Raw genomic sequence first — 23834 nt, 5'->3', positions numbered from 1 at the left:
TCTAACACATTGTTTAGGAAGAAATGCAAGCATAAGTGCACATGGAAAAGGTGTGGTAGATAGGGCTTTAATGGACCATTTAGTAGTACAGTAGTCCCTCAAATACCGCGGGGGTTAGGTTCCTGAAACTACCGCGTATAACCAAATCCGCGCATGCTGATATTTCATATTAGATACCGGAGTAAAACTTTAGTTTCGATCATGGGAGTAATATAGCAATAGAAAATTAAATATTAATTTTGTAAATTAAAATGTATCACCGTAATATGCAATTTTGTGTGCGGAAATGAAAAACAAAAAAGGTGTTAAAACAGATTTTTTAAGTAACGAAGTCGTGTACGACGAATGGTACTCCATGTTTGTTATGGTAGATGCCGACGTCGAAGATATGAAAGGATGTTAAATTCGTCTATGGTAAACTAAACTAAACTAACCTAACCTGTGTTTATTAAATCATTACCTGCAAATTAGATGTCATCCGGCTCGTCCTTGTTCTGGTCGTCGTGAGAGATGTTGGCGGGCTTTTCAACCACTCTCTCAGCTTGCAGAGTATACAAAATAATATTTAATTTTCTATTGCTCTATTCCTCCCATAGTCGAAACTAAAGATTTACCGGTTAGGTTAGTTTAGTTTAGTTTACCTTAGACCAATTTATCATCCTTTCATATCTTCGACGTTGGCATCTACCATAACAAACATGGCGTACCATTCGTCGTACATGACTTTGTTACTTAAAAAATCTGTGTTAGCACCTTTTTTGTTTTTCATTTCTGCACACAAAATTGCATATTACGGTGATACATTTTAATTTACAAAATTGATATTTGATTTTCTATTGCTATATTACACATGATGCATGGGACATACCACTTCTCAGTTTGTCCAAAATGGCGATTTTTTTTCTGATAACGTCATACATTTCCTTTCTGGCTTAGCAATTTTTCCAGCCTTTCCTTGAATCTTTGTCTTTGTTGGCTTAGAGGAGTGTATCGGTGCCATGTGAAGAGCACGTGGAGGGGTAATGAACACGACTTCCAGAGCAATTGACCAGCACTACGAATGGTGAGAGACTGAGGAATGGGTCACCGCACAAGTCGCGGGAACAGGTAGAATCAAGCGCACCGCTAATGGATTGCAAACAACCTTAACTTTACGTGTACATGAATGATCATAGTGAGACAAAACAGCAATAATGAAATATTGGAAAGTGGAATATAATAATAAAATAAAATGAAATGAATATAAGTATAATACAAAATATATACAGTCGTTCCTCAGATAACGCAATTTATTGTAACGCCCCGGAGGTTGACACGTGACCTCAGGCAGCCACCCACGGCTTTCCCCTCACCCCACACCATTGTTTGAGCAGTTCCCAGTGTACATAATGACCGCGTTATATGAGGATTGACTGTATATGGTAAAATAGAAAGCAGTCACCACAAATGTTTGCGATGTTGCCGCGTGTGTGCGTATGCGTGCCCAACTTGGCAGTAATTTTAAAACAATTCTCTACATTTGAGATGGTTTTGAAATAAAATCCGCGTATGATTGAATCCGCGTTATTCGAATCCGCGTTATTTGAGGGACTACTGTACCCAGGAGAAGAGTAGGAATATCAGATAATTTTTGATGGAAGATAAGTTGAGAGTGGAAGATAGATGGAGAAAGAGGAAACGGACAGAAGGTAGGGAGGTGCTTAGAGTAAACTTCTTGAATAAGAGGGATAATACAGCAGTAGTTGGTTCCATAAAGTAACATTTGCTGATGATAGCCAGGCGCGGATCCAGGAATGTTATTTGGGGGGGGGGCCCGAACCCATAACCGATACTTGAAACACACCGATATTTTAACCCCAAGAATAATGCTGTTGGCTTGGAGATTGGTCCAGAAACCTAAGCCTGTTTTGCTCATAATTGTATGTAAAATCATATATAATTCACAAATATAATTCAAATCATAAATTCGCACTAACCTGAAAGAATTTGCAAGACATCTGTTTACATTTGCCTGACCGCTGTAATGTAGTCAGTGTGCAATGCGCTGAGTAAACAATGAGACAATGACACCAAATGAAAAGTTGACACCTTCAAATTCTACAACATGGCTGCCTTCACAAATGTATCAAATGTTTGATGAAAACGACATACCCCATCACATACAAGTACTGACTGATTATGAACGTGTACCATACTTGGGGCATTCGGGGGGGGCTCCCCCCCCCCTGTATCCACGCCTGATAACAGCTACAGGGTATTTAATGCTTCTTATTTGAATTACTCTTACAGTTATAGCGGGGATGTTTGAAGTGATGAAAGGTAACTACTTTCACAATCTATTACACTCTAAACATGGAATGGAGTTTTATGTGTTTTTTCATTCTTTGTATTAAAACAGAGTATTTTGCGAGCAGAAGCAGTGAATTGTCAGCACAGCCTTGTGTCCCTGCAGCATGGGGCCTGGGGCCTGAGGGCAGCATTGTGGACATTATGGGGCAATGCTACCATGAATGCCCTTTGCTCACAGCTCTTGCTACAACTCAACACCCATCATACCACCGCACCATCCATCTACTATGCAGCCCAACCCACTTGTGCTGCCATTTGCAATGTGGCTATGCTTCTTGCAAGTAGGGTGAGTGATGACTTATTATCAGTGGCTGATAATATGAGACCATTTTTCTATCTCCTGTATTTTAAACTTATTCAGGACCAATTACAAGCACAGTAAAAGCTCTCTTATCCAGCATCACTGGGACCAAAGGCATGCTGGATATTTGAAGGGGTTGCTAAAGTAAGTGAAGGGATACAGAAATATGTCTACAATCACCCCCTTTACTCACTATTAATGTCAGTTAACATATAGTATCACATACCGTAACATAGAGCATTATTGCGGCGTCACCACCACACTCGTCAACATACAGTTCATCACTAGACATTAACCTTCTCTATACTTTTCTGAAGGGGTTACTAAAATAAGTGAAGGGTTGCAAAAACACTTATGTCTACAATCAACTCATTAACTTTTAACAACATTTAACATAACATAAACATTTAACATAAAAAAGCACATAAACAAACAAAACCACTTCACTCACCAACATCCAGTTCATCACTCCAGTTTATCACTATCCTCTGTACTTGTTTGCATCTTTCTTTCCCTTACAACCTACTTTAAAATAGTTTCTTATGTCAGCTTGTTTGCAGCTCTTTCCTCTTTGCAATAAAAACTTATTCTGAATGCAATGAAGAGACATAACATCTTGGGTGGACATATAGCTGCACTGCTCTGCAAACTTAACAAAGACAGCTAAACCATTTGCAGCATCTTTCCACGCCACCTTAGGCTCAGGGTCATCTTCTTCCTCACTATCTGCCTCTGTCATCTTCTCAAGATTATCTTCAATTACCACATTGATAAGTTCCTCATCAGTTAGAGTGAATGTTACTGCTTCGTCTTTGTCCACATCTACCCACTCTTTTAGCATCTCATCTGTTATGCTAAGTTTAGTGTGGGAAATTTTATCAATTTGTATTGATTTCATATAGATTTTTATAGATTTCAATGCTCGGAAAAAATATGCCAGATACTTGAAGTTGCCGGATACCTGAATGGATAAGAGGACTTTTACTGTACTTCCAGGTGGTGGTTCTGCAATGTCAGAACCATCTTCCTCCTGTCTCTTCTTGATCTGTCTACACCCTCACTTCCATCCAGAGGTGCAAACTTGAGGGGCTGACACTCAGTCCCTGGACCATGCCCAAGATTTTTATTTGTCAACCTCGTCTACAAAGTATAGATACGCACATTTACCAAAAGGATGGTAGTGATTTGGAAGTAAGTCTTAACCTCTTCACTCCGGGGCACATCGCATGTCTGGCAGCATTAGCTGCCCGACGTGCGATGTTGCGTCATGATAATCGCATTATAAAAAATAAATTCAGTGCTCAATTGTTCGTTCTCTTTCACCCGTGTATTTTGATAACCATAGAAAATTGATGAAGCCAGTTTAGAGAGAATGGAGATTACGTAGGTACGACTACAATAAATATAATCAAGATGCCAACGTCGGCATCATTGAGTACCCACTTGCTCTTCATGCTGCCTACGTAGGCGTCACCGTATGGAAGTGGTTAAAGGAGAGAGGCTAGAGGAAATGAAGAGTTAAGTGTTGAGGGTTACATGTAGCAGAGATGGAGGAGTTGGAGTGGAGGTAAACTGGAGTAAAGGAAGCAAGTAAATATTTTGGTGGAATGAAAAGTGTCATGAGAAATTGGTATCTAGGAATAGATACAAAGAAGATACCCCATGAAAGGGTGATTGTGCCTATTACACTATGTGGAGCAGAGGCTAGGAATGTAAGGGAGACAGAAAGGAGAAATTTAAATGTGTTTCAGAAGTATGGTAGGGATTACAAGGATGGATAGAGTGAGAAATGAGTTGGTGGAGAGGAGAGTGGGGGTGGAAAAGGAGCTGGCTGATAGGGTTGATCAAAGAATATTCAGATGCTTTGGGTGTAAAGAAATAATGAATGGAGTGCAGAAGGCAGAGGTGGATGGAGTGAACTTGAGGGGAAAACCAAGATTAAATTGAATGGAGGGAAGAAAACTTTGGGTAAAAGGGGAATGTCTCTTAACCCCTTTCACATGGTGCCGCATACGTAGGCGTCATGAGGAGCAAGTGGATATGCGAGGCTGCCATATCGGCATCTTGATTATATTTATTGTAGTTGCCCCTGCGTTTTGACATTCTCTATAAACTGCCCTTAATCACATTCTCTATGGTTTTCAAAATTCACGGGTGAAAGAGAGAACGATCGATATAAGCGGTGACTATATTTTATGATGCGAGTATTATTACGACACATCGTACGGCTGGCATTGGCTGCTGCCCGCGAGATTTAAGGCCCGTACTGAAGAGGTTAAGCAGGGAAGGGAGAGGGCAGGAGATAAGTGTAAATAGAGAATCATTGTGAATTCATGATAAATTGACATAGCTCAAGGATTTTTTCTTGTCTTTTCATGTTACATGAACGGGGGTGGAAAGGGAGTTGGGAGATAGGGTTGATGAAAGAGTATTGGGATGGTTTGGACACATGGAAAGAATGAGTGAAGAAAGACTGGTAAAAGAGGTGTGGAAGGCAAAGGTATAAGGAGTAAACATGAAGGGGCAACCAAAGATGAGATGGATGGATGGGGTAAAAGGGGCATTGGAAAAGAGGGGAATATCTGTTGAGGAAGGATGGGAGAGGACAGAAGATGGGGTGAATGGAGAATGGTTGTGTATGGATGATGCTGTGATGCATGAGGAGGAGTGGGTGGGGGATGGGGGGTGAGGGAGTATGTATGAGAAATAAATTGACACAACCCGAATGGATTTCTCCCCATTTTCTCCTTTTCTGCATGAGGGGACAGGGAGGGGGGTCACTGATTTAATGAAGTGGCCTTGCTGTGGATGTGCTTTGTCTTGCAACAATGCTTCTGACCCAGGGCAGTGGACAAGATGCAGGGATGACCCATCATCCAGGAGGTGCCAAGATGGGAGGAGGGTGGAGGGGAGTTGAGTATGTTAGGGATGGAATGGGTGGGAGTGGTTTTTATGCCCTTGTTTTTTGGCTACCTCCCTTGTTAGGGGGAAAAAGCCTTTGGTATATGTATGTATTACATGAATGGATGAGAAAGGAGGGTAAACCAACTTTGGCTGTTGGGCCGTACTCTAGATGTGCTGTGTCTTGCTGCATTGCTTCTGACATAAGAACTAAGAAAAAAAAAGAAGAAAATTGATATAGACACGGTAAAGGAAACATGGACTGGAGGTGAAGCTTTATTCCTGACGTTTCGTCTAACGACTTTCTCAAAGGAATGAGCATACTAGAAACATACAGAGATTATAAACCCGCCTTATGGCTCAAGGGGGTGTACGAGCGTATAGCGCTGCGTCCTGATTGGCCCACTGAAACAGCCAATCACGAAACGCTATATTCGCTGAGGATTTGGCCCAGGTGAAGCTCCCAGCCTTATTGTTGATATTCGGACGAGTGGTGATGTACGCAGCTTCTATAGATTTTCTGATCTTCTTATCCATACCTTCGTGTAGAATCTCGGCTCGGTTCCATTGTGGGAGGTGCCCAGACTCGTCAACATGCACCACCATTGCGTTGGTGAGTCTATGGTGACGGAGGTCGGCCTTATGCTCCCTGATTCTAGTGTTAAGGCCCCTCTTAGTCTCTCTAGAATCAGGGAGCATAAGGCCGACCTCCGTCACCATAGACTCACCAACGCAATGGTGGTGCATGTTGATGAGTCTGGGCACCTCCCACAATGGAACCGAGCCGAGATTCTACACGAAGGTATGGATAAGAAGATCAGAAAATCTATAGAAGCTGCGTACATCACCACTCGTCCGAATATCAACAATAAGGCTGGGAGCTTCACCTGGGCCAAATCCTCAGCGAATATAGCGTTTCGTGATTGGCTGTCTCAGCGAGCCAATCAGGACGCAGCGCTATACGCTCGTACACCCCCTTGAGCCATAAGGCGGGTTTATAATCTCTGTATGTTTCTAGTATGCTCATTCCTTTGAGAAAGTCGTTAGACGAAACGTCAGGAATAAAGCTTCACCTCCAGTCCATGTTTCCTTTACCGTGTCTATACAACTTGTTCACATGGATTTTCAAGAAAATTTATGTTAGATGGGTATGAGTTGGGTGGATACATGCTTTTGCTGAATACCTCCCTTGTGAAGGGAAGGCCTTTTGGTATATAGGTATAATATTGCAAGATGATTAAAGGGAATATTCAATCCTTTAGATGTCTAGCATGCACATGCATGCATGTGTGCATTTGGTGCAGGATGGAATGTCTGACATCTTCAGAGAACTCCCTAGGGACCTTCTGTTGTGTCAGACCTGAAGTTGGTCATAAGGGCCGGCCAAACACATCTGACCTCACCCAGACATCTGGGCTGAGTGGCCAGGACACCTGTGTCCAACATTGCCAAACTGCAAAATCAGCATATGTCAAAATTATATTTTATGCATTCCTGAGCAGGTTGGGGGATGGTAGTTCGAACCCTGTCACCGGTGAAGTTGAACCAAGGGCATGGTTCATTAAATTCCATGCTACAAAGTCCCCATCTGGTGTATTGGCTACATGTTATTGTGGCAAAGTAGCATGCAGTTGATACTTTAGGGTCTATAAGGGGCACCCCTACGGACCAGAGCCACACATCATTTTGTCTGTGATAGAGAAAGTCTCTGTTCATAGAGAAAAGATGATACTTTTATTATACTGTGACTGTCCCTCCGTTATGCTGATCCCCCCACCCCTTGTTACTGTCATGTGCCATTTCTCTGAATATTCATTTAATTTTATCACCTACCCTGTGGTAGGGGAAAATAATGCTGCCACCAAGTCTTCCCACCTGAGTCGTATGAGGCAACAAAAAATGGGACGGGGATAGGACAAGGAATTCTGCTACCTGTAGCCCCAAAGGGGACATTATTGAAAAAAAGTGAAGGCATAAGAGGGTCTAGGACCTTTCCAACCAGTACCCTAAGGTTTGGGTCTTTTAATGTGAGTGTATATGGTACAGATGATAGTAAAAGGGAAGAGATAGGCAGTATGTTTGTGAGAAGAAAGTTGGACGTGTTGGCATTGAGTGAAATGAAGTTGAAAGGGAGGGGCGAGTGTGATTTTGGGAGTGTAGTTTGGAGGTTCTCAGGAGTGAAGAGAGGATGAGGGAGAGAAGGGGTGGCTATACTAGTAAGTGAAGAGATATGTAAGCATGTGGTGGAGTGGAAGAAGGTTTCTTCAAGGTTAATGTGGATGAAGGTGAAACTGGGAAGGGAGATGTGGGTTTATGTAATTGCATATGGGCCTGGTAGGGAAGAGCATAGAGGAAAGGGAGGATTTTTGGATGAATTTAAATGAGTGTATAGAGGGATTAGGGAGAAATGTCAATGTAGTTGTATTGGGAGACCTCAATGGTAGGGTAGAAAATGAACCAATAGAGGGAGTAATTGGGAAGTATGGAGTTCCAGGAAAAAATCATAGTGGAGAGTTGATTGTGGAGATGTGTCTCAAAAGAGAGTTGATGATAGCAAATACAGTGTTTAGGAAGAAAGTCAAGAATAAGTACAAATGGGAGAGGGTGGTGGATGGAAGGGTGGTAGATAGAGCATAAATGGACTATATAGTGGTAATCAGGAGTATAGTAGGAAGAGTTAAGGATGTACATGTTCTAAGGGGAGTGGGTGAATATCCGATAATTTTTTGGTGGAAGGTAAGTTGAGAGTGGAGAAAGAAGAAAAGGGCAGTAGGTAGGGAGGTACTTAGAGTGAACTGCTTAAATGAGAAAGAAGAGGAGTATAAGAAGAAACTGAGAGAGGAGTGGGAGGGAGTGAAGAATAGAGTAGAACTAGGAGTGGAGGAGGAATGGGGATGGTTCAAGAAGGGAGTCATAAGGTCTGCAGAGATGGTGTATGGAACAAGGAGGATGGGAGGAAATAGGAAGAAGGGTGGTGAGTGGTGGGATGAGGAAGTAAAGAAGGGTGTAGAAGAGAAGAAGCAGGCTTTCATAGATTGGCTACAAATTAGGATGTCATATGAGAGGTACAAAGTGAAGAGAAGAGAAGTAAAGCATAAGATAAAGGAGGCAAAGAGTAGAGCAGATGTGAAATGAGGTAAGAATATGACAGGAAATTTTGAAAGTAATAAAAAATGTTTTGGAAAGAAATTAAGAGAGGAAGAGGAGGCAAATCAAATAGAGAAGAAAAGGTAAAAGGTGCAGATTTAGAGATAATAATGGAAGAGAAGGTAGTGAGAGGAAGGTGGGCAGAGTATTTTAGGGAGTTGCTAAATGTGAAGGATTATAGGGAGGGAAAGGTAGTTGCAGTGGGAAGCGCTAAGAAAATGAGAGTGATGAGTGAGAAAAATGGAGGAGAAATAAGGAAAGATGAAGTGAAGGCAGTTGTTAAGATGATGAGAGCAGGTAGCACACCTTGGTTGGATGGATGCCATGCAGAATGTTTCAAAAAAAGGAGGTAGAGTGATGGTGGACTGGTAAGGTTATTTAATGTTTGTTTAAGAGAGGGAAGAGTGCTGGAGGACTGGAGGAGTGCCTGTATATTTCCACTTTATAAGGGAAAGGAATAAAAGTGTGAGTGTAGTAGTTTCAGAGGGATCAGCTTGTTAAGTGTAGTTGGGAAGGCTTATGGGAAGATCTTGATTGAGAAGATTAGGAGAGGAACAGAGGGACTAATTGGTGAGGAACAGTGTGGGTTTAGGACAGGTAGAGTTTGTGTAGATCAGATTTTTGTGGTAAGACAGATATGTGAGAAAGCTATAGAAAAAGGTAAGGATGTTTTTTGGGCTTTTATGGATTTGGAAAAGGCTTATGACAGGGTAGACAGGAAGGCACTGTGGGAGGTTTTGCAGATATATGGGATAGGAGGAAAGCTGTTATGAGCAGTCGAGAGTTTTTACGATAGTAGTAGAGCTTGTGTTAGGATTAGAAATGGAGAGAGTGAGTGGTTTGAGGTAAAGGTGGGACCTCATCTGGGATGTGTTATGTCACCCTGGCTGTTCAATTTATACATGGATGGGGTAGTGCAAGAGGTGAATGCAAGGGTAGTGGGTGAGGGATTGGAGATGGTTAAAGAAAATGGAGAAAAGTGGGAGATTAGCCAGTTGTTGTTTGTTGACAACACTGCTCTTGTAGCAGGATCAGAGGAGGGATTGAGGAAGTTAGTGACAGAGTTTGGGAAGGTGTGCGAAAGAAGGAAGTTGAAGATAAATTTGGGTAAAAGTAAGGTACTATTTCTCCTGAATATTCATTACCTTTATTCGCCTACCCTGTGGTGGGGGGAAAAGAATGCTGCCACCAAGCTTCCCACTTGAGTCATATGAGGTGACAAAAAATGGGACGGGGTAGGACTAGGAATCCTGCTACCTGTAGCCCCAAAGGGGACATTCCTAAAGTAAAGGCATAAGAAGGTCTAGAAGTTTTCCAACCATTACCCTAAGGTTTGTGTCTTTTAATGTGCATGGATGTGGTATAGGTGAGAGTAAAAGAGAAGAGATAGGCAGTATGTTTGTGAAAAGAAAGATGGATGTGTTGGCATTGAGTGAAACTAAGTTGAAAGGGAGGGGAAGTGTGAGTTTGGGAGTGTAGTTTGGAAGTTCTCAGGAGTGAAGAGAGGATGAGGGAAAGGGTGGCTATACCAGTAGGTACATCTGTAGTGGAGTGGAAGAAGGTTTCTTCAAGGTTGATGTGGATGAAGGTGAAGCTAGGGAGATGTGGGTTTTTGTATGTGCATATGGGCCTGGTAGTGAGAAGAGCATAGAGGAAAGGGAGGCTTTTTGGATGGATTTAAATGAGTGCATAGAGGAATTAGGGAGAAATGTCAATGTAGTTGTATTGGGACACCTTAATGCTAGGGTAGAATATGAACCAATAGAGGGAGTGATTGGGAAGTATGGAGTAAAAGAGAAGAGATAGGCAGTATGTTTGTGAAAAGAAAGATGGACGTGTTGGCATTGAGTGAAACTTAGTTGAAAGGGAGGGGAAGTGTGAGTTTGGGAGTGTAGTTTGGAGGTTCTCAGGAGTGAAGAGAGGATGAGGGAAAGGGTGGCTATACCAATAGGTACATCTGTAGTGGAGTGGAAGAAGGTTTCTTCAAGGTTGATGTGGATGAAGGTGAAGCTAGGGAGATGTGGGTTTTTGTATGTGCATATGGGCCTGGTAGTGAGAAGAGCATAGAGGAAAGGGAGGCTTTTTGGATGGATTTAAATGAGTGCATAGAGGAATTAGGGAGAAATGTCAATGTAGTTGTATTGGGACACCTTAATGCTAGGGTAGAATATGAACCAATAGAGGGAGTGATTGGGAAGTATGGAGTTCCAGGAAAAAATCGTAGTGGAGAGGTTATTGTCGAGATGTGTCTCAAAAGAGAGTTGATGATAGCAAATACAGTGACTAGGAAGAAAGTCATGCATAAGTACACATGGGAGAGGGTGGTGGATGGAAGGGTGGTAGATAGAGCATTAATGGACTATATAGTGGTAATCAGGAGTATAGTAGGAAGAGTTAAGGATGTACATGTTCTAAGGGGAGAGAGTGGGTGAATATCAGATAATTTTTTGGTGGAAGGTAAGTTGAGAGTGGAGAAAGAGGAAAAGGGCAGAAGGTAGGGGGGTACTTAGAGTGAACTGCTTAAATGAGAAAGAAGAGGAGTATAAAAAGAAACAGAGAGAAATGGGAGGGAGTGAAGAATAGAGTAGAACTAGGAGTGAAGGAGGAATGGGGATGGTTCAAGAAGGGAGTCATAAGGTCTGCAAAGATGGTGTATGGAACAAGGAGGATGGGAGGAAATAGAAGGAAGGGTAGTGAGTGGTGGGATGAGGAAGCAAAGAAGGGTGTAGAAGAGAAGAAGCAGGCTCTCATAGATTGGTTACAAATCAGGAAGATGGAATCATATGAGAGGTACAAAGTAGAAGAGAAGTGAAGTAAAGTATAAGATAAAGGAGGCAGAGAGGAGAGCAGATGTGAAATGGGGTACAAGTATGACAGAAAATTTTGAAAGTAATAAACAATGTTTTGGAAAGAAATTAAGGAGATGAGCAGACAAATCAAGTAGAGAAGAAAAGGTAAAAGGTGGATTTAGAGATGATAATGGAAGAGAAGGCAGTGAGAGGAAGGTGGGTAGAGTATTTTAAGGTAGTTGTTAAATGTGAAGGATTATAGGGAGGGAAAGGTAGTTGCAGTGGGAAGCACTAAGAAAATGAGAGTGATGAGTTAGAAAATGGAGGAGAAATAAGGAAAGATGAGGTGAAGGCAGTTGTTAAGATGATGAGAGCAGGTAGCACACCTTGGTTGGATGGATGCCATGCAGAATGTTTGAAAAAAGGAGGTAGAATGATGGTGGACTGGCTGGTGAGGTTATTTAATGTTTGTTTAAGAGAGGGAAGAGTGCTGGAGGACTGGAGGAGTGCCTGTATATTTCCACTTTATAAGGGAAAGGGGGACAAGTGTGAGTGTAGTAGTTTCAGAGGGTTCAGCTTGTTAAGTATAGTTGGGAAGACTTATGGGAGGGTCTTGATTGAGAGGATTAGGAGAGGAACAGAGGGAGTGATTGGTGAGGAACAGTGTGGGTTTAGGACAGGTAGGGGCTGTGTAGATCAGATTTTTGTGGTAAGACAGATATGTGAGAAAGTTTTAGGAATAGGTAAGGATTTTTTGGAGCTTTTATGGATATGGAAAAGGCTTAAATAGGGTAGACAGGATGGCACTGTGGGAGATTTTGCAGATATATGGGATAGGAGGAAAGCTGTTAAGAACAGTCAAGTGTTTTTACAATAGTAGTAGAGCTTGTGTTAGGATTAGAAATGGAGAGAGTGAGTGGTTTGAGGTAAAGGTGGGACTATGTCAGAGATGTGTTATGTCACCCTGGCTGTTCAATTTATACATGGATGGGGTGGTGCAAGAGGTGAATGCAAGGGTAGTGGGTGAGGGATTGGAGATGGTTAAAGAAAATGGAGAAAAGTGGGAGATAAGCCAGTTGTTGTTTGCTGACGACACTGCGCTTGTAGCAGGATCAGAGGAAGGATTGAGGAAGTTAGTGACAGAGTTTGGGAAGGTGTGCAAAAGAAGGAAGTTGAAGATAAATGTGGGCAAAAGTAAGGTGATGAGATGTACAAGGGGAGAAAGTGGCAGCAGACTGGAAGTGAGTATTAAGGGAGAGAGACTGGAGGAAGTGGATAGTTTTAGATACTTGGGTGTGAATGTGGCAGGAAAGGGAGGAGTGGGGGTGGAGGTAGAATGTAGGATGAGAGAAGTGAGTAAATGTCTTGGTGGATTAAAAAGTGTAATGAGAAATAGACATCTGGGAATGGATGCTAAGAGGAAATTGTATGAAGGAGTGATTGTTCCAACAGCACTGTATGGGGCCGAAACATGGAACATAAGAGAGGAAGAGAGAAGCAATTTAAATATATTTACCTAGTTGTATTTTACAGGACAGGAGCTATGCTCATTGTGACCCGTTTTTGTATCTCTCCACGTCCAGTTTTTTCTTGAAATTGTGTATAGTTCTGGCATTCACTATTTCACTGTTCAATTTGTTCCAGACATCGATCACTCTGTGTGGGAAACTATTCTTTTTCAGGTCTCTTTTGTAACTGTCTTTAGTTTCTTTTTGTGTCCTCTTGTTTCCCTCTTGTCCCATTTTAATAGGTCATCTCTATCGAGAATTTCCATCCCTTTCATAATTCTGAAAATGGTCAACATATCTCCTCTTTCCCTTCTGTGCTCCAGTGTTGACAACTGTAATATCTACAATCTTTGTTCATATGTCAAATTTGATAGTGTGGGTGCCATTTTTGTCACTGCTCTTTGGATTCTTTCTAATTTTCTTGTGTTTTTCTTTTTGCTAGGTGCCCACATTGATAGAGCATATTCTAATTTCAGTGTTATCAATGTAATAATTATTTTCTTAACTATATCATTATCCATGCAGTCGAAGGCTACTTTTATTGATCTTAATAGGTTGTAGGTCTCTCCAAATAACTTATTTACATGTTTGTCAGGTGTCAAGTCACTTGAGATGATTACTCCTAGGTCCCTCTCTGAGTTTTGTGTTTTTAGTAGCTAGTTTAAATGACGTTACTGCAACTTTTTTAACTACTTTGTTTCCAATTGATGGGAGGGAGGGTGGAGGGGTGTGGAGTGTATTCAGGGATGGAATGGGTGGGAGTGATTTTATGCCTTTTCCTTTTTGGCTACCTCCCTTGTAAGGGGGAAAAAGCCTTGGTATATGTATGTATGTTTCCAATTGTATATTTTCCTGAAACTCTAGTTTTGCCTCTTCCAAATTCCATTATGCTACATTTCTTGATGTTGAAGTTCATTTCATATTTCTGGCTGTATTCCCATACTTTATCTGGGTCATCTTGTAGCGGTCTGCAATCTTCTTCTGTTTTCACTCTCTTGAGTAGTTTGGCATCATCAGCAAAAAATTTCATGTAACAATTTACTCCATCATCCATATCATTTATGTATATGGCCAACATTAAAGGATGTATTTACCTAGTTGTAAATACATCCTTTAATGTTGGCCATATACATAAATGATATGGATGATGGAGTAAATTGTTACATGAAATTTACTCCATCATCCATATCATTTATGTATATGGCCAACATTAAAGGATGTATTTACAACTAGGTAAATACATCCTTTAATGTTGGCCATATACTTAAATGATATGGATGATGGAGTAAATTGTTACATGAAATTTTTTGCTGATGATGCCAAACTTTGTGTTTGAGATGAAATGCCTGAGAAGTATGATAGGGGTTACTAGGCTGGATAGAGTGAGAAATGAGAAGGTGAGGAGGAGAACAGGGGTGGAAAGGGAGTTGGGAGATTGGGTTGACGAAAGAATATTGGGATGGTTTGGACATGTGGAAAGAATAAGTGAAGAAAGATTAGTAAAAGAGGTATGGAAGGCAGATGTGGAAGGAGTGAACATGAGGGGACAACCTAGGATGAGATGGATGGATGGGTTAAAAGGGGCATTGGGAAAGAGGGTAATGTCTGTTGAGGAAGGACTGGAGATGACAAAAGATAGGGGTGAATGGAGAAGGGTTATGTATGAATGATGCTGTGATGCATGAGGGGGTGGGTGGGGGATGGGGGGTGAGGGAGCATGTATGAGAAATAAATTGATGGAACCCAGAGGGACTTCTCCCCATCTTCTCCATTTCTGCATGAGGGGATGGAGAGGGGGTCACTGAATTAATGAAGCGGCCTTGCTGTGGATGTGCTTTGTCTTGTGACACTGCTTCTGACCCAGGGCAGTGGAGAAGATGCAGGTATGACCCGTTATCCAGGAGGTGCCAAGGGAAGAGGGTAGAGGGGAATGGAGTACGTAGGGGATGAAATAGGTTGGAGTGGTTTCTATGCCTTTGTCTACCTCCTGTGTCAGGGGGAAAGAAGTCTTTGGTATATGTATGTCTTTTTTGGCACCCTTTGGAGCTCAAGTTGATAGGTGTTGACTGCTCAGAAGCTCTTGAGTGTGAATGAAATTGTGCTAACTTTCTGGAGTGTGTCTGGGTGTAATTGGGAGAGTAGTCGAAAGTATGCCATGAGAGACTACATATTCCAATGGTATTTTGATGTCTGAGAATCAGAGTTTTTGAGTCTTTCTCTGTATTCACTTTTAAATGTTGAAGCTATTTTGACCACTTTTGTGTTGTGTGGACCTGATTGTAAGTTTTTGCCAAAGAGTATAAGGGAAAAGTGCTCCAAGTGGTTTAAATGCAGCAAAGGACTTTTTAAAGTGTTCTACAAATTCATGATAGGTTGAGGTTTCCTCAAATAAATCAGACTAAATGACATCACCAGCTAATGTGTATTCTTATCTATTTTGGATGTTGGTATGGATATTCTAGTCTTGTCTGTGGTGTTTCTTCATGTTTTCTCTGATTCAACCTCAGTCAGGAAATTGTGTACAGGAATGTTCTTGCTGTTAAAGAGAGGTAGTCTCATCCTTGACTATGGTGATAATATTTTGTGCCATCATGATGTTTTGAGTAGCAGGTGAATTTTCTGGAGAGTTGTTAGCAGAAGGAGGGGACATGTTTGGTGTATTGGGATTGAGCATGGAGTGGCTTCATGTACAGGGTTGGTATGTTGAGTCAGAGAGGAGTTTGGACACATTCATGGACTAATTTATAAGAAAAATGGGTAGTGACCGTGTTGCTCTTAGGTAATAATGAGAATGGAAAAATACTTGCCAAAGATGATATAGGGCTGTTGAAAAGGGGGTAAGATGCACTGCTGGGAACAGGGTGAGTAATTAATACTGTGTATTTGGCTGGTGAGTTGAAAAAATATATACCGTATTTTTCGGACTATAGCCCGCACCGTTATATGACCCGCACCCCCTTACACCTTAGTGAAAATCCACACAAGACCCGCACCGCTGTATGACCCGCAGTCATATGGCGTGTGCGGCATGTAGATCCGACGATGTATACTACCCATGCATGGGTGGCCACAGGCACAGCTCACGGCGGTTGTTGTTCCGGCCGGCCGTTGACGTGGTGATCAAAGTAATTTCAAAGCTGAGGCTTTTTCTAAATTTTCTGTTTCATCAATGCCTATGTGATTTATAAAAAAAAAAAAATATATGTTTTCCGATATTAGCAGGTTTCTTGGTGATATCTTGCTTTTCAGGATTCATCACAATTTGGTTTCTGAAGCTGCCACTAGATGTAGTGGTAGCTTCGATGAAAGATGGGTGATCTCGAAAGTGTGCAACTGATCTTACGATGCCTTTGGGATGGGTCGAAGATGCGGCATTGCGATTCATGATCATGATACCAGTATTCCTCCAGTCCTATTTATTTCTGATTGTGATGAAGATGAAGAATAACCAACAAATTACATTTCAATATATTTTATTGCACTTATATATATATATTACAAAGAACCTTAATAAATTGGTGTAAATAATGCCATAAAACCCTGTTTGATTGTTTACCGGTAATTAATCAATTGGTTTATAAATGCCATACAAACACTGGTAATTAATTTTTAAACCAAACAATTTCCAATGGTTAGTTTTCAATAGAATAGAACAATAATAGAGCACATTACTGAACTGTTATGAGCAGAGTCAATGGAGCACATCGTTATTAGAAAAAAAACACAGTGATCACAGACGACAGTCAATGTTTATGAAGGCATATCATCGCTCATGAAGCCATCGAATTCCTCATCCTCTGTATCGTCATGGAAGAGGTTGTGGTATAAATTGGCCAATTCTGATGCAGTGACCTCATCCGTTTCCATTTCGATTTCGGATTCGTCCGATTCCTTTTCCGAGTCGTAGCATGCATCGAACATTGCAGGATGGCACATTTCTGATTTACGGAAACCGTTCTGAATAGTCGATTCTTTAATTTTCTTCCATGCTTGAACGACCCACATGTAATGCACAAATTTAGCATTAAGGAATCAGGTACAGTTTGTAATTTGTAATTGCGAAAATGGCCGCCCACTTGTTTTTGTTTGATCGCGACACACGATGTTGGTGTTGGTACCAGTCACTTGTATTGTGTTCATGTTGTTTAGTTAAGCCTGTTTTATTTGTGATAATGCCTTTATTAATAACAAGAGCATGTAAAGCGTGTAAGACAAATCCTACCTTCTCTTTGTCGTTTGTCTCGATCATACGCGCTGTATTATGACTTTAATCAACTTTCATACGACGAATCCGGTTGGTCCCCCCGCAAATCCCCGATCCAAGAGGGCACCCAGCTAAACTAATCGTTCATTTTTTTTTTTTTTTTTTTTTTTGACTGCGTAAGAGGGCAATTTCTAACCAGAATCCACAGATGACCCGCACCTTTATATCACCCACACCCCCGAAATTTGGCCCCTTTCTGAGGCAAAAAGCCGCGGGTCATACACCGAAAAATACGGTATGTATGATGTACAAAAAAAAAAAAAAAAAAAAAAAAGGGGGAAATGGAGATCTTGTGAAGGTAGATGTGTGGAGTGGGGGATTGGTTGGTAGTTGATGCCGCAATGATTGATGGTGTATAGAAGATTATTGTTGGCTATTGGTGCAGTGATGTGTGGAGAACGATGCAATGTTGGAAGAGAGAGGTCGTCCAATGTATCGGTGTTGGCATGGAGGTGGTGGGTGTTGTGGATGCTAGAGAATGCTGTGAGAAGAGTTGTCTCATAGTAGATGCTGGAGGATGCAGTAAAGCAATGCAATAATGCTTCGTAGTAGGATGCTGGATGAAGAGGAATTTGCTTGTAGTGCTTGGACAATGGAATGAAGTAATGCAGCAGTGCTTTGTAGTGATGCTGGGAGTGTGGAAGTAGGACTCTTCACCAGGATGTAGATTTGTAGTTTCTATCTACATTATTAAAGTACTGGTGTTTGGACAAGCGAAGTCTGAGCGGTGTCTTTTCTTTATTGTTCCAGTGTTTCCTCTGGTTTATACATACAGTGCAACCTATGGAGAAACCTTGGTGGGTTGCCAAATTCTACACACATTTTACAAATATACAAGAGTTGCCATATTCACACTGGGGGGAAAAAAGGATAGTCATGTTGGATTGAGCAGTGATGACAGGTGCTGGACAGGTGCCGCTTCTATTGTAGTCGAGGAGCGGAGTCTCTTTTGTCCGACGTGGGTGTCCTTGGCATTTCATCTGAAATGCTGGTGGTTTCCATTGTCCAAGCAGTTGTTGTTGGAAGCATAGTCCTCAGGTCATTAGGGACAATAGAATGTCCTTTGGCTTGAGATCTAGAGAAACAATAGAGGGTTCCTTGAGAGTTGGCTTGAAGACGTTGGAGTACTTCTTGCTCTATATGTGTGTGTACACGCATCTGCATGCTGGACATTGAAGGGGTTGACAAGATATTAAGCAAATGATTAGTGTTTGTATGATATTTCAAATAAAGTCTTTGCATCATATCAGTGTCTCATGCAATACTACTTTATGGTAAATGAAGTTAGATTTCCTAAGTGAACACTGATTATTTGAAGAAGTGTATATATTCTCATCATAGAATCCTAGGGGGATATTAAACAATGTCTTTAAAGTTATTAGATTTTTTGTTTATGTATGGAGCTATTTGGTACTGTTTTCTATAAAAAGAACATATGCAGGGAGATTATCAACTAGCAGGGGAAGTGCTGCAACATGCACGGGAGCAGTTCCCTTCACACAACCAACATGCAGACCTCTGGATGTTTGCGGAAGCCCATATGACCCTGTCAGATCACTTGCATCAAGGCCACTGGACACTTGCACAGTGTACTATCAACAGCATGGCCACAACACAACCTATTCATGCACAGTACAGGTATGTATTAGTATAAAGCATTCATCGCCAATGTAGAAAGAATTCATTGAATAGTTTATGCTTACATAACTAAAATACATATACCAAAGGCTTTTTCCCCTTTACAAGGGAGGTAGCCAAAAAACAAAGGCATAAAAACCACTCCCACCCATTCCATCCTTACACACTCATCTCCCATCCACCCCCCTCCCTCCCTCTTATCTTGGCTCCTCCTGGATGATGGGTCAACTCTGCATCTTGCCCACTGCTCTGGGTCAGAAACAATGTCACAAGACACAGCACATCCACAGCAAGGCTGCTTCATTAACCCCTTCCATACGGTGCCGCACACATAGGCGTCATGAAGAGCAAGTGGATTTGCGACGCTGCCATATCGGCGTCTTGATTATATTGTAGTCGCCCCTGTGTTTTTACATTCTCCCTAATCTGCTCTTAATCCCATTCTCTGTGGTTTTCAAAATTCACGGGTGAAAGAGAGAACGATCGATATAAGCTGTGACTATATTTTATGATTCGAGTATTATTACGACACGTCGTATGGCTGGCATAGGCTGCTGCCTGCGAGATTTAAGTCCGGTAGTGAAGTGGTTAAATCCGCAACACTCCCCTCTCCGTCCCCTCATGCAGAAATGGAGAAGATGGGGAGAAATCCATTCGGGCTGCATCAGTTTATTTTTCATACATACACCTCACCCCCCATCCCCCCACCAACTCCCCCTTATGCATCACAGTATCATCCATACATAACCCTTCTCCATTCACCCCTATCTTCTGTCCTCACCAATCCTTCCTCAACAGACACTCCCCTCTTTCCCAATGCCCCTCTTACCCCATCCATCCATCTCATACTTGGTCGCCCCCTCATGTTCACTCCTTCCTCGTCAGCCTTCTACACCTCTTTTACTAGTATTTCTTCACTCATTCTTTCCATGTGTCCAAACCATCCTAATACTCTTTCATCAAGCCTATCTTCCAACTCCCTTTCCACCCAGTTCTCCTCACCTTCTTGTTTCTCACTCGATCCAGCCAAGTAACCCCTATTATACTTCTCAGACAACTCATCTCAAACACATTCAAACTCCTCTCTTCCTCTCTTATGTTCTGTGTTTCTGCCCCATACAGTTCCTCTTTTCCTCTCTTATGTTCCATGTTTCTGCCCCATACAATGCTGTCAGCACAGTCACTCCTTCTTATAATCACCTCATCCATTGGCATGAATGGAAGGCTAGTAAACGAGCTCTCATACAGCACTTTTTCGACAATAACAAGGAAATGCCTAAGCTGTGTTTATGAAAGAGAAACAGTTGTGTTTTTTGTGTTACTGTTATGGCAAAATAAGTATACAGTTTGATATAGTGTATTAAACACAAAATGGAGGATGGAAAAGAAAAAAAAAGGAAAAATGAACCAACAAAGAGAGAATCGGACATGAGCAGAATTCAGTCACCACTGGGGGTTATACCACAAAATCTTGTTTGAATGATACCCCAAAGTCAACTCTGTGGTAATTGTTGTTACGGGAATTGCATTGTTTACCTTGAGCTACGGCAATTTCCCGAAAGCTTGTTTAATTTCGAATCGGGAACCTTACCTGTAACTTTGTACCACACTATCGTAATTTTAATTAATACAGGTAAACGTCGACTTACGATGGCCGCGACTTACGATTGTTCGACTTTACGATGACGACGACGACGATATGATATATTTAACCCCTTCCATACGGTGCCGCACACGTAGGCGTCATGAGGAGCAAGTGGATTCGCGACGCTGCCATATCGGCGTCTTGATTATATTTATTGTAGTCGCCCCTGTGTTTTTACATTCTCTCAAATGTGCCCTGAATCCCATTCTCTGTGGTTTTCAAATTTCGCGGGTGAAAGAGAGAACGATCGATATAAGCGGTGACTATATTTTATGATGCTAGTATTATTACAACACGTCGTACGGCTGGCATTGGCTGCTGCCCGCGAGATTTAAGTTCCGTACTGAAAATACATATTATGGTGTTTGAATATGGTAAAAAGGATAAAAATAATTAAATAAACTACTGTACATGTTTAATAGGCTATATTCAGTATCTCTGTTGGTTAATATACAGGTAGGCTAGGTACAGTGACCACGGAACAGAGTGATACACAAATTGGGGATCGACTTACGATGGAATCGTCTTACGATGGCTCTATCGAAACCTAATGCCATCGTAAGTCGATGTTTACCTGTATATTATTAAACTCCCTTCCCTCTTTATTATTTATTAAGCCTATGTTGTAATTTTGATTAACAAATAAGGAACTTTGAGAACTTACTTAAAGTATTAGTTGTCCCGTGGTTTCGAAGCCGTTTTATGAGCTCGTTTAGTTAACTGAACGTCAGACAAGCTTCAGCGCTGGTAACAGACGCAACTAATAAACCTTGACAAAGGAATTCTACAGTTTGATCGAAGCCTCAAGAATACACTTCTAGTTCCAACGAAAGTTAGAGAACTCAACCAGGTAAGTTCTCTAACATTCTCTAACTTTCAGAATTCTCGGATTTAGTTTATTAACTTGGAATTTGAGAATTTAACCTAAATATTTAGATATAACTTTCGTAGTCGATTTCGACATTAAATTATTACCCCTTTGTGTCGTAAGCCACTATGTAAGGGCTTTATTAAAGTTACGATAGTGTGTGGTTACGAAGTCCGGTTGGTTTCCTGTTCTTTATACCAAGTTTGTTCGGTTTTATTAATTTCCTCGTTTGAGGACCTTGTTAACTTTCGGGAATTTTTTTGACGGCTTTGGTACCTTGTCTTACAAACAAAGGAATACAAAGGCGGAGCATGCTGACAGGAGACCTTTTGGTCCATATCCAGGTTGGATACAAAAAAAATCGTAACAATAAAATAATAAATATAAACTATAATAATGTAAATAACAAAATACATAAATGTATAGGTATAATTAAATAATAAGCAAACAGGTAAACAGTAGATGATAAATATAATAAATTGACATGTAACTAATAATAAGTGAAAATCAAACAGACAAATGATAACAAAACAAAAACAAATAATATAAAATAAATTATAATCATTACAGCATCTTGCTTAGGTGTTTATCTAAATGATTCTTAAAGCTTCAAACTGAATTACATTGCACTACCTGTGCAGGAAGTTTATTCCAGTCATTAACTACACAGTTGGCAAAGTTGTTTCTACCTACTTCCAAATTGAATCTATTTCCAGACAGTTTGAGACCATTGTTTCTTGTCTGATTCTCATTCAATGTGAAAATTTTGTCACTTTTGATGTCAATTCCCTTTAGAATTTTAAAGACCTGTATCAAGTCACCTCTGAGTCTACGCTTTTTTAGGGAAAACAGATTCATATGTTTTAGTCGATTTTTGTATGATTTATTTTTGATATTTGGAATCGGTTTTGTGGCTTGCCGTTGTACTTTTTCCAGTCTGTCAATGTCTTTAATGAGATTCGGTGACCATACGGAAACAGCATATTCCAAATGTGGACGAACTAACGATTTATATAGCTTGTTAATGAGTGATGGACTTTTGAAATCAAAAGATTGCACAATCAGTCCTAGAATCTCATTTGCTTTCTCAGAGGCTGAAATACACTGGATGATTTGAGGTTGTTACTGATAATTATGCCGAGATCTTTTCACTATCCACTTTTGTTAACGAATTTCCAAATAACTTGTAATCGTACTTACTGTTATTTTTACCTATGTGCATTACCTTGCATATACTTGTGTTAAATTTCATTAGCCACTTTTCAGACCATTGCTGTAATTTATCTAAATCTTCTTGAATATCTAATTGGTTTGAGTGATCATTTGCCATTCCACACAGTTTTGTATCATCAGCAAATTTGGAAACAGCAGATCTTAGTCCATGGTCTATATCATTTATATATCCTATGAATAGAAGTGGCCCAAGAACGGAACCCTGAGGAACTCCAATTGTAACATTTTTCCATCTAGAAAATTGTCCATTTAAAACAACTCTCTGTTTTCGACCATTCAACCAATTACTAGTCCAACTTAATAGGCTACCACTTATTCCGTGTGAAGCTAATTTAGTAAGTAGTCTTTTGTGTGGGACGGTATCAAAAGCTTTTGCAAAGTCTAGATATATTAAATCTATATTGTTTCTTTTGTCATAATTTGAGATAACTGTGTTGTAGAATTCGAGTAAGTTAGTCACGCAAGAACGTTTCCATCTGAAACCATGCTGGCTATCATTTATCAAATGGTTACTTTCTAAATGATGTTCGATAGCATCTCTGATGATAGTTTCCATTATTTTTCCTACGATTAAAGTCAAACTTATAGGCCTATAGTTATTTGGTTTCTTTTCATCACCTTTTTTGAATATGGGAGTAACGCTAGCTAGCTTCCATTCTCTTGGGACATCTCGGGATATGATGGATTTCTTGAAAATAATTTCTAATGGAACAACAATCTCATTTTTCATTTCCTTTAACCATTTCACTACGGGACTTAAATCTCGCTGGCAGCAGCCAATGCCAGCCGTACGACGTGCCGTAATAATACTCGCATCATAAAATATAGTCACCGCTTATATTGATCGTTCTCTCTTTCACCCGCGAATTTTGAAAACCACAGAGAATGGGATTCAGGGCACATTTGGGAGAATGTAAAAACATAGGGGCGACTACAATAAATATAATCAAGATGCCGATATGGCAGCATTGCGAATCCACTTGCTCCTCATGACGCCTACGTAGGCGGCACCGTATGGAAGGGGTTAAGATTCTTGGATGCCAACCATCAGGCCCTGGTGTTTTAATAACTTTGAGTTTCTCTATACACCTTTTAATTTTTTCTTTTGTTATATTTACCGTAGTGAGTAAGTTTACCCTAGATTTTTCACAGGTTTCAGTTTGGAGTTAACTTTGAGGTGTTTTGTTTACG

General features: G+C 40.8%; 1 protein-coding gene across 6 annotated transcripts in view; it reads left to right on the top strand.

The window, feature by feature from the left end:
• ida (anaphase promoting complex subunit 5 ida) overlaps positions 1-23834 on the top strand; it is a 334874-nt gene that overhangs the window by 239287 nt on the left and 71753 nt on the right. For all 6 annotated transcript variants that reach the window (XM_076201024.1, XM_076201023.1, XM_076201022.1 and 3 more), the window contains exons 12-13: positions 2399-2635; positions 18701-18897. In XM_076201024.1, the coding sequence (XP_076057139.1) occupies positions 2399-2635; positions 18701-18897 (434 nt within the window). The remainder of the gene's footprint in view (positions 1-2398; positions 2636-18700; positions 18898-23834) is intronic.

The sequence above is a fragment of the Oratosquilla oratoria genome, chromosome 17 (genome assembly GCF_046742065.1).
Source record: "Oratosquilla oratoria isolate Oo_2021 chromosome 17, ASM4674206v1, whole genome shotgun sequence".
Lineage (NCBI taxonomy): Eukaryota > Metazoa > Arthropoda > Malacostraca > Stomatopoda > Squillidae > Oratosquilla > Oratosquilla oratoria.
The sequence above is the reverse complement of the archived record's forward strand: the minus strand, read 5'-3'. Positions and strand labels throughout refer to the sequence as shown.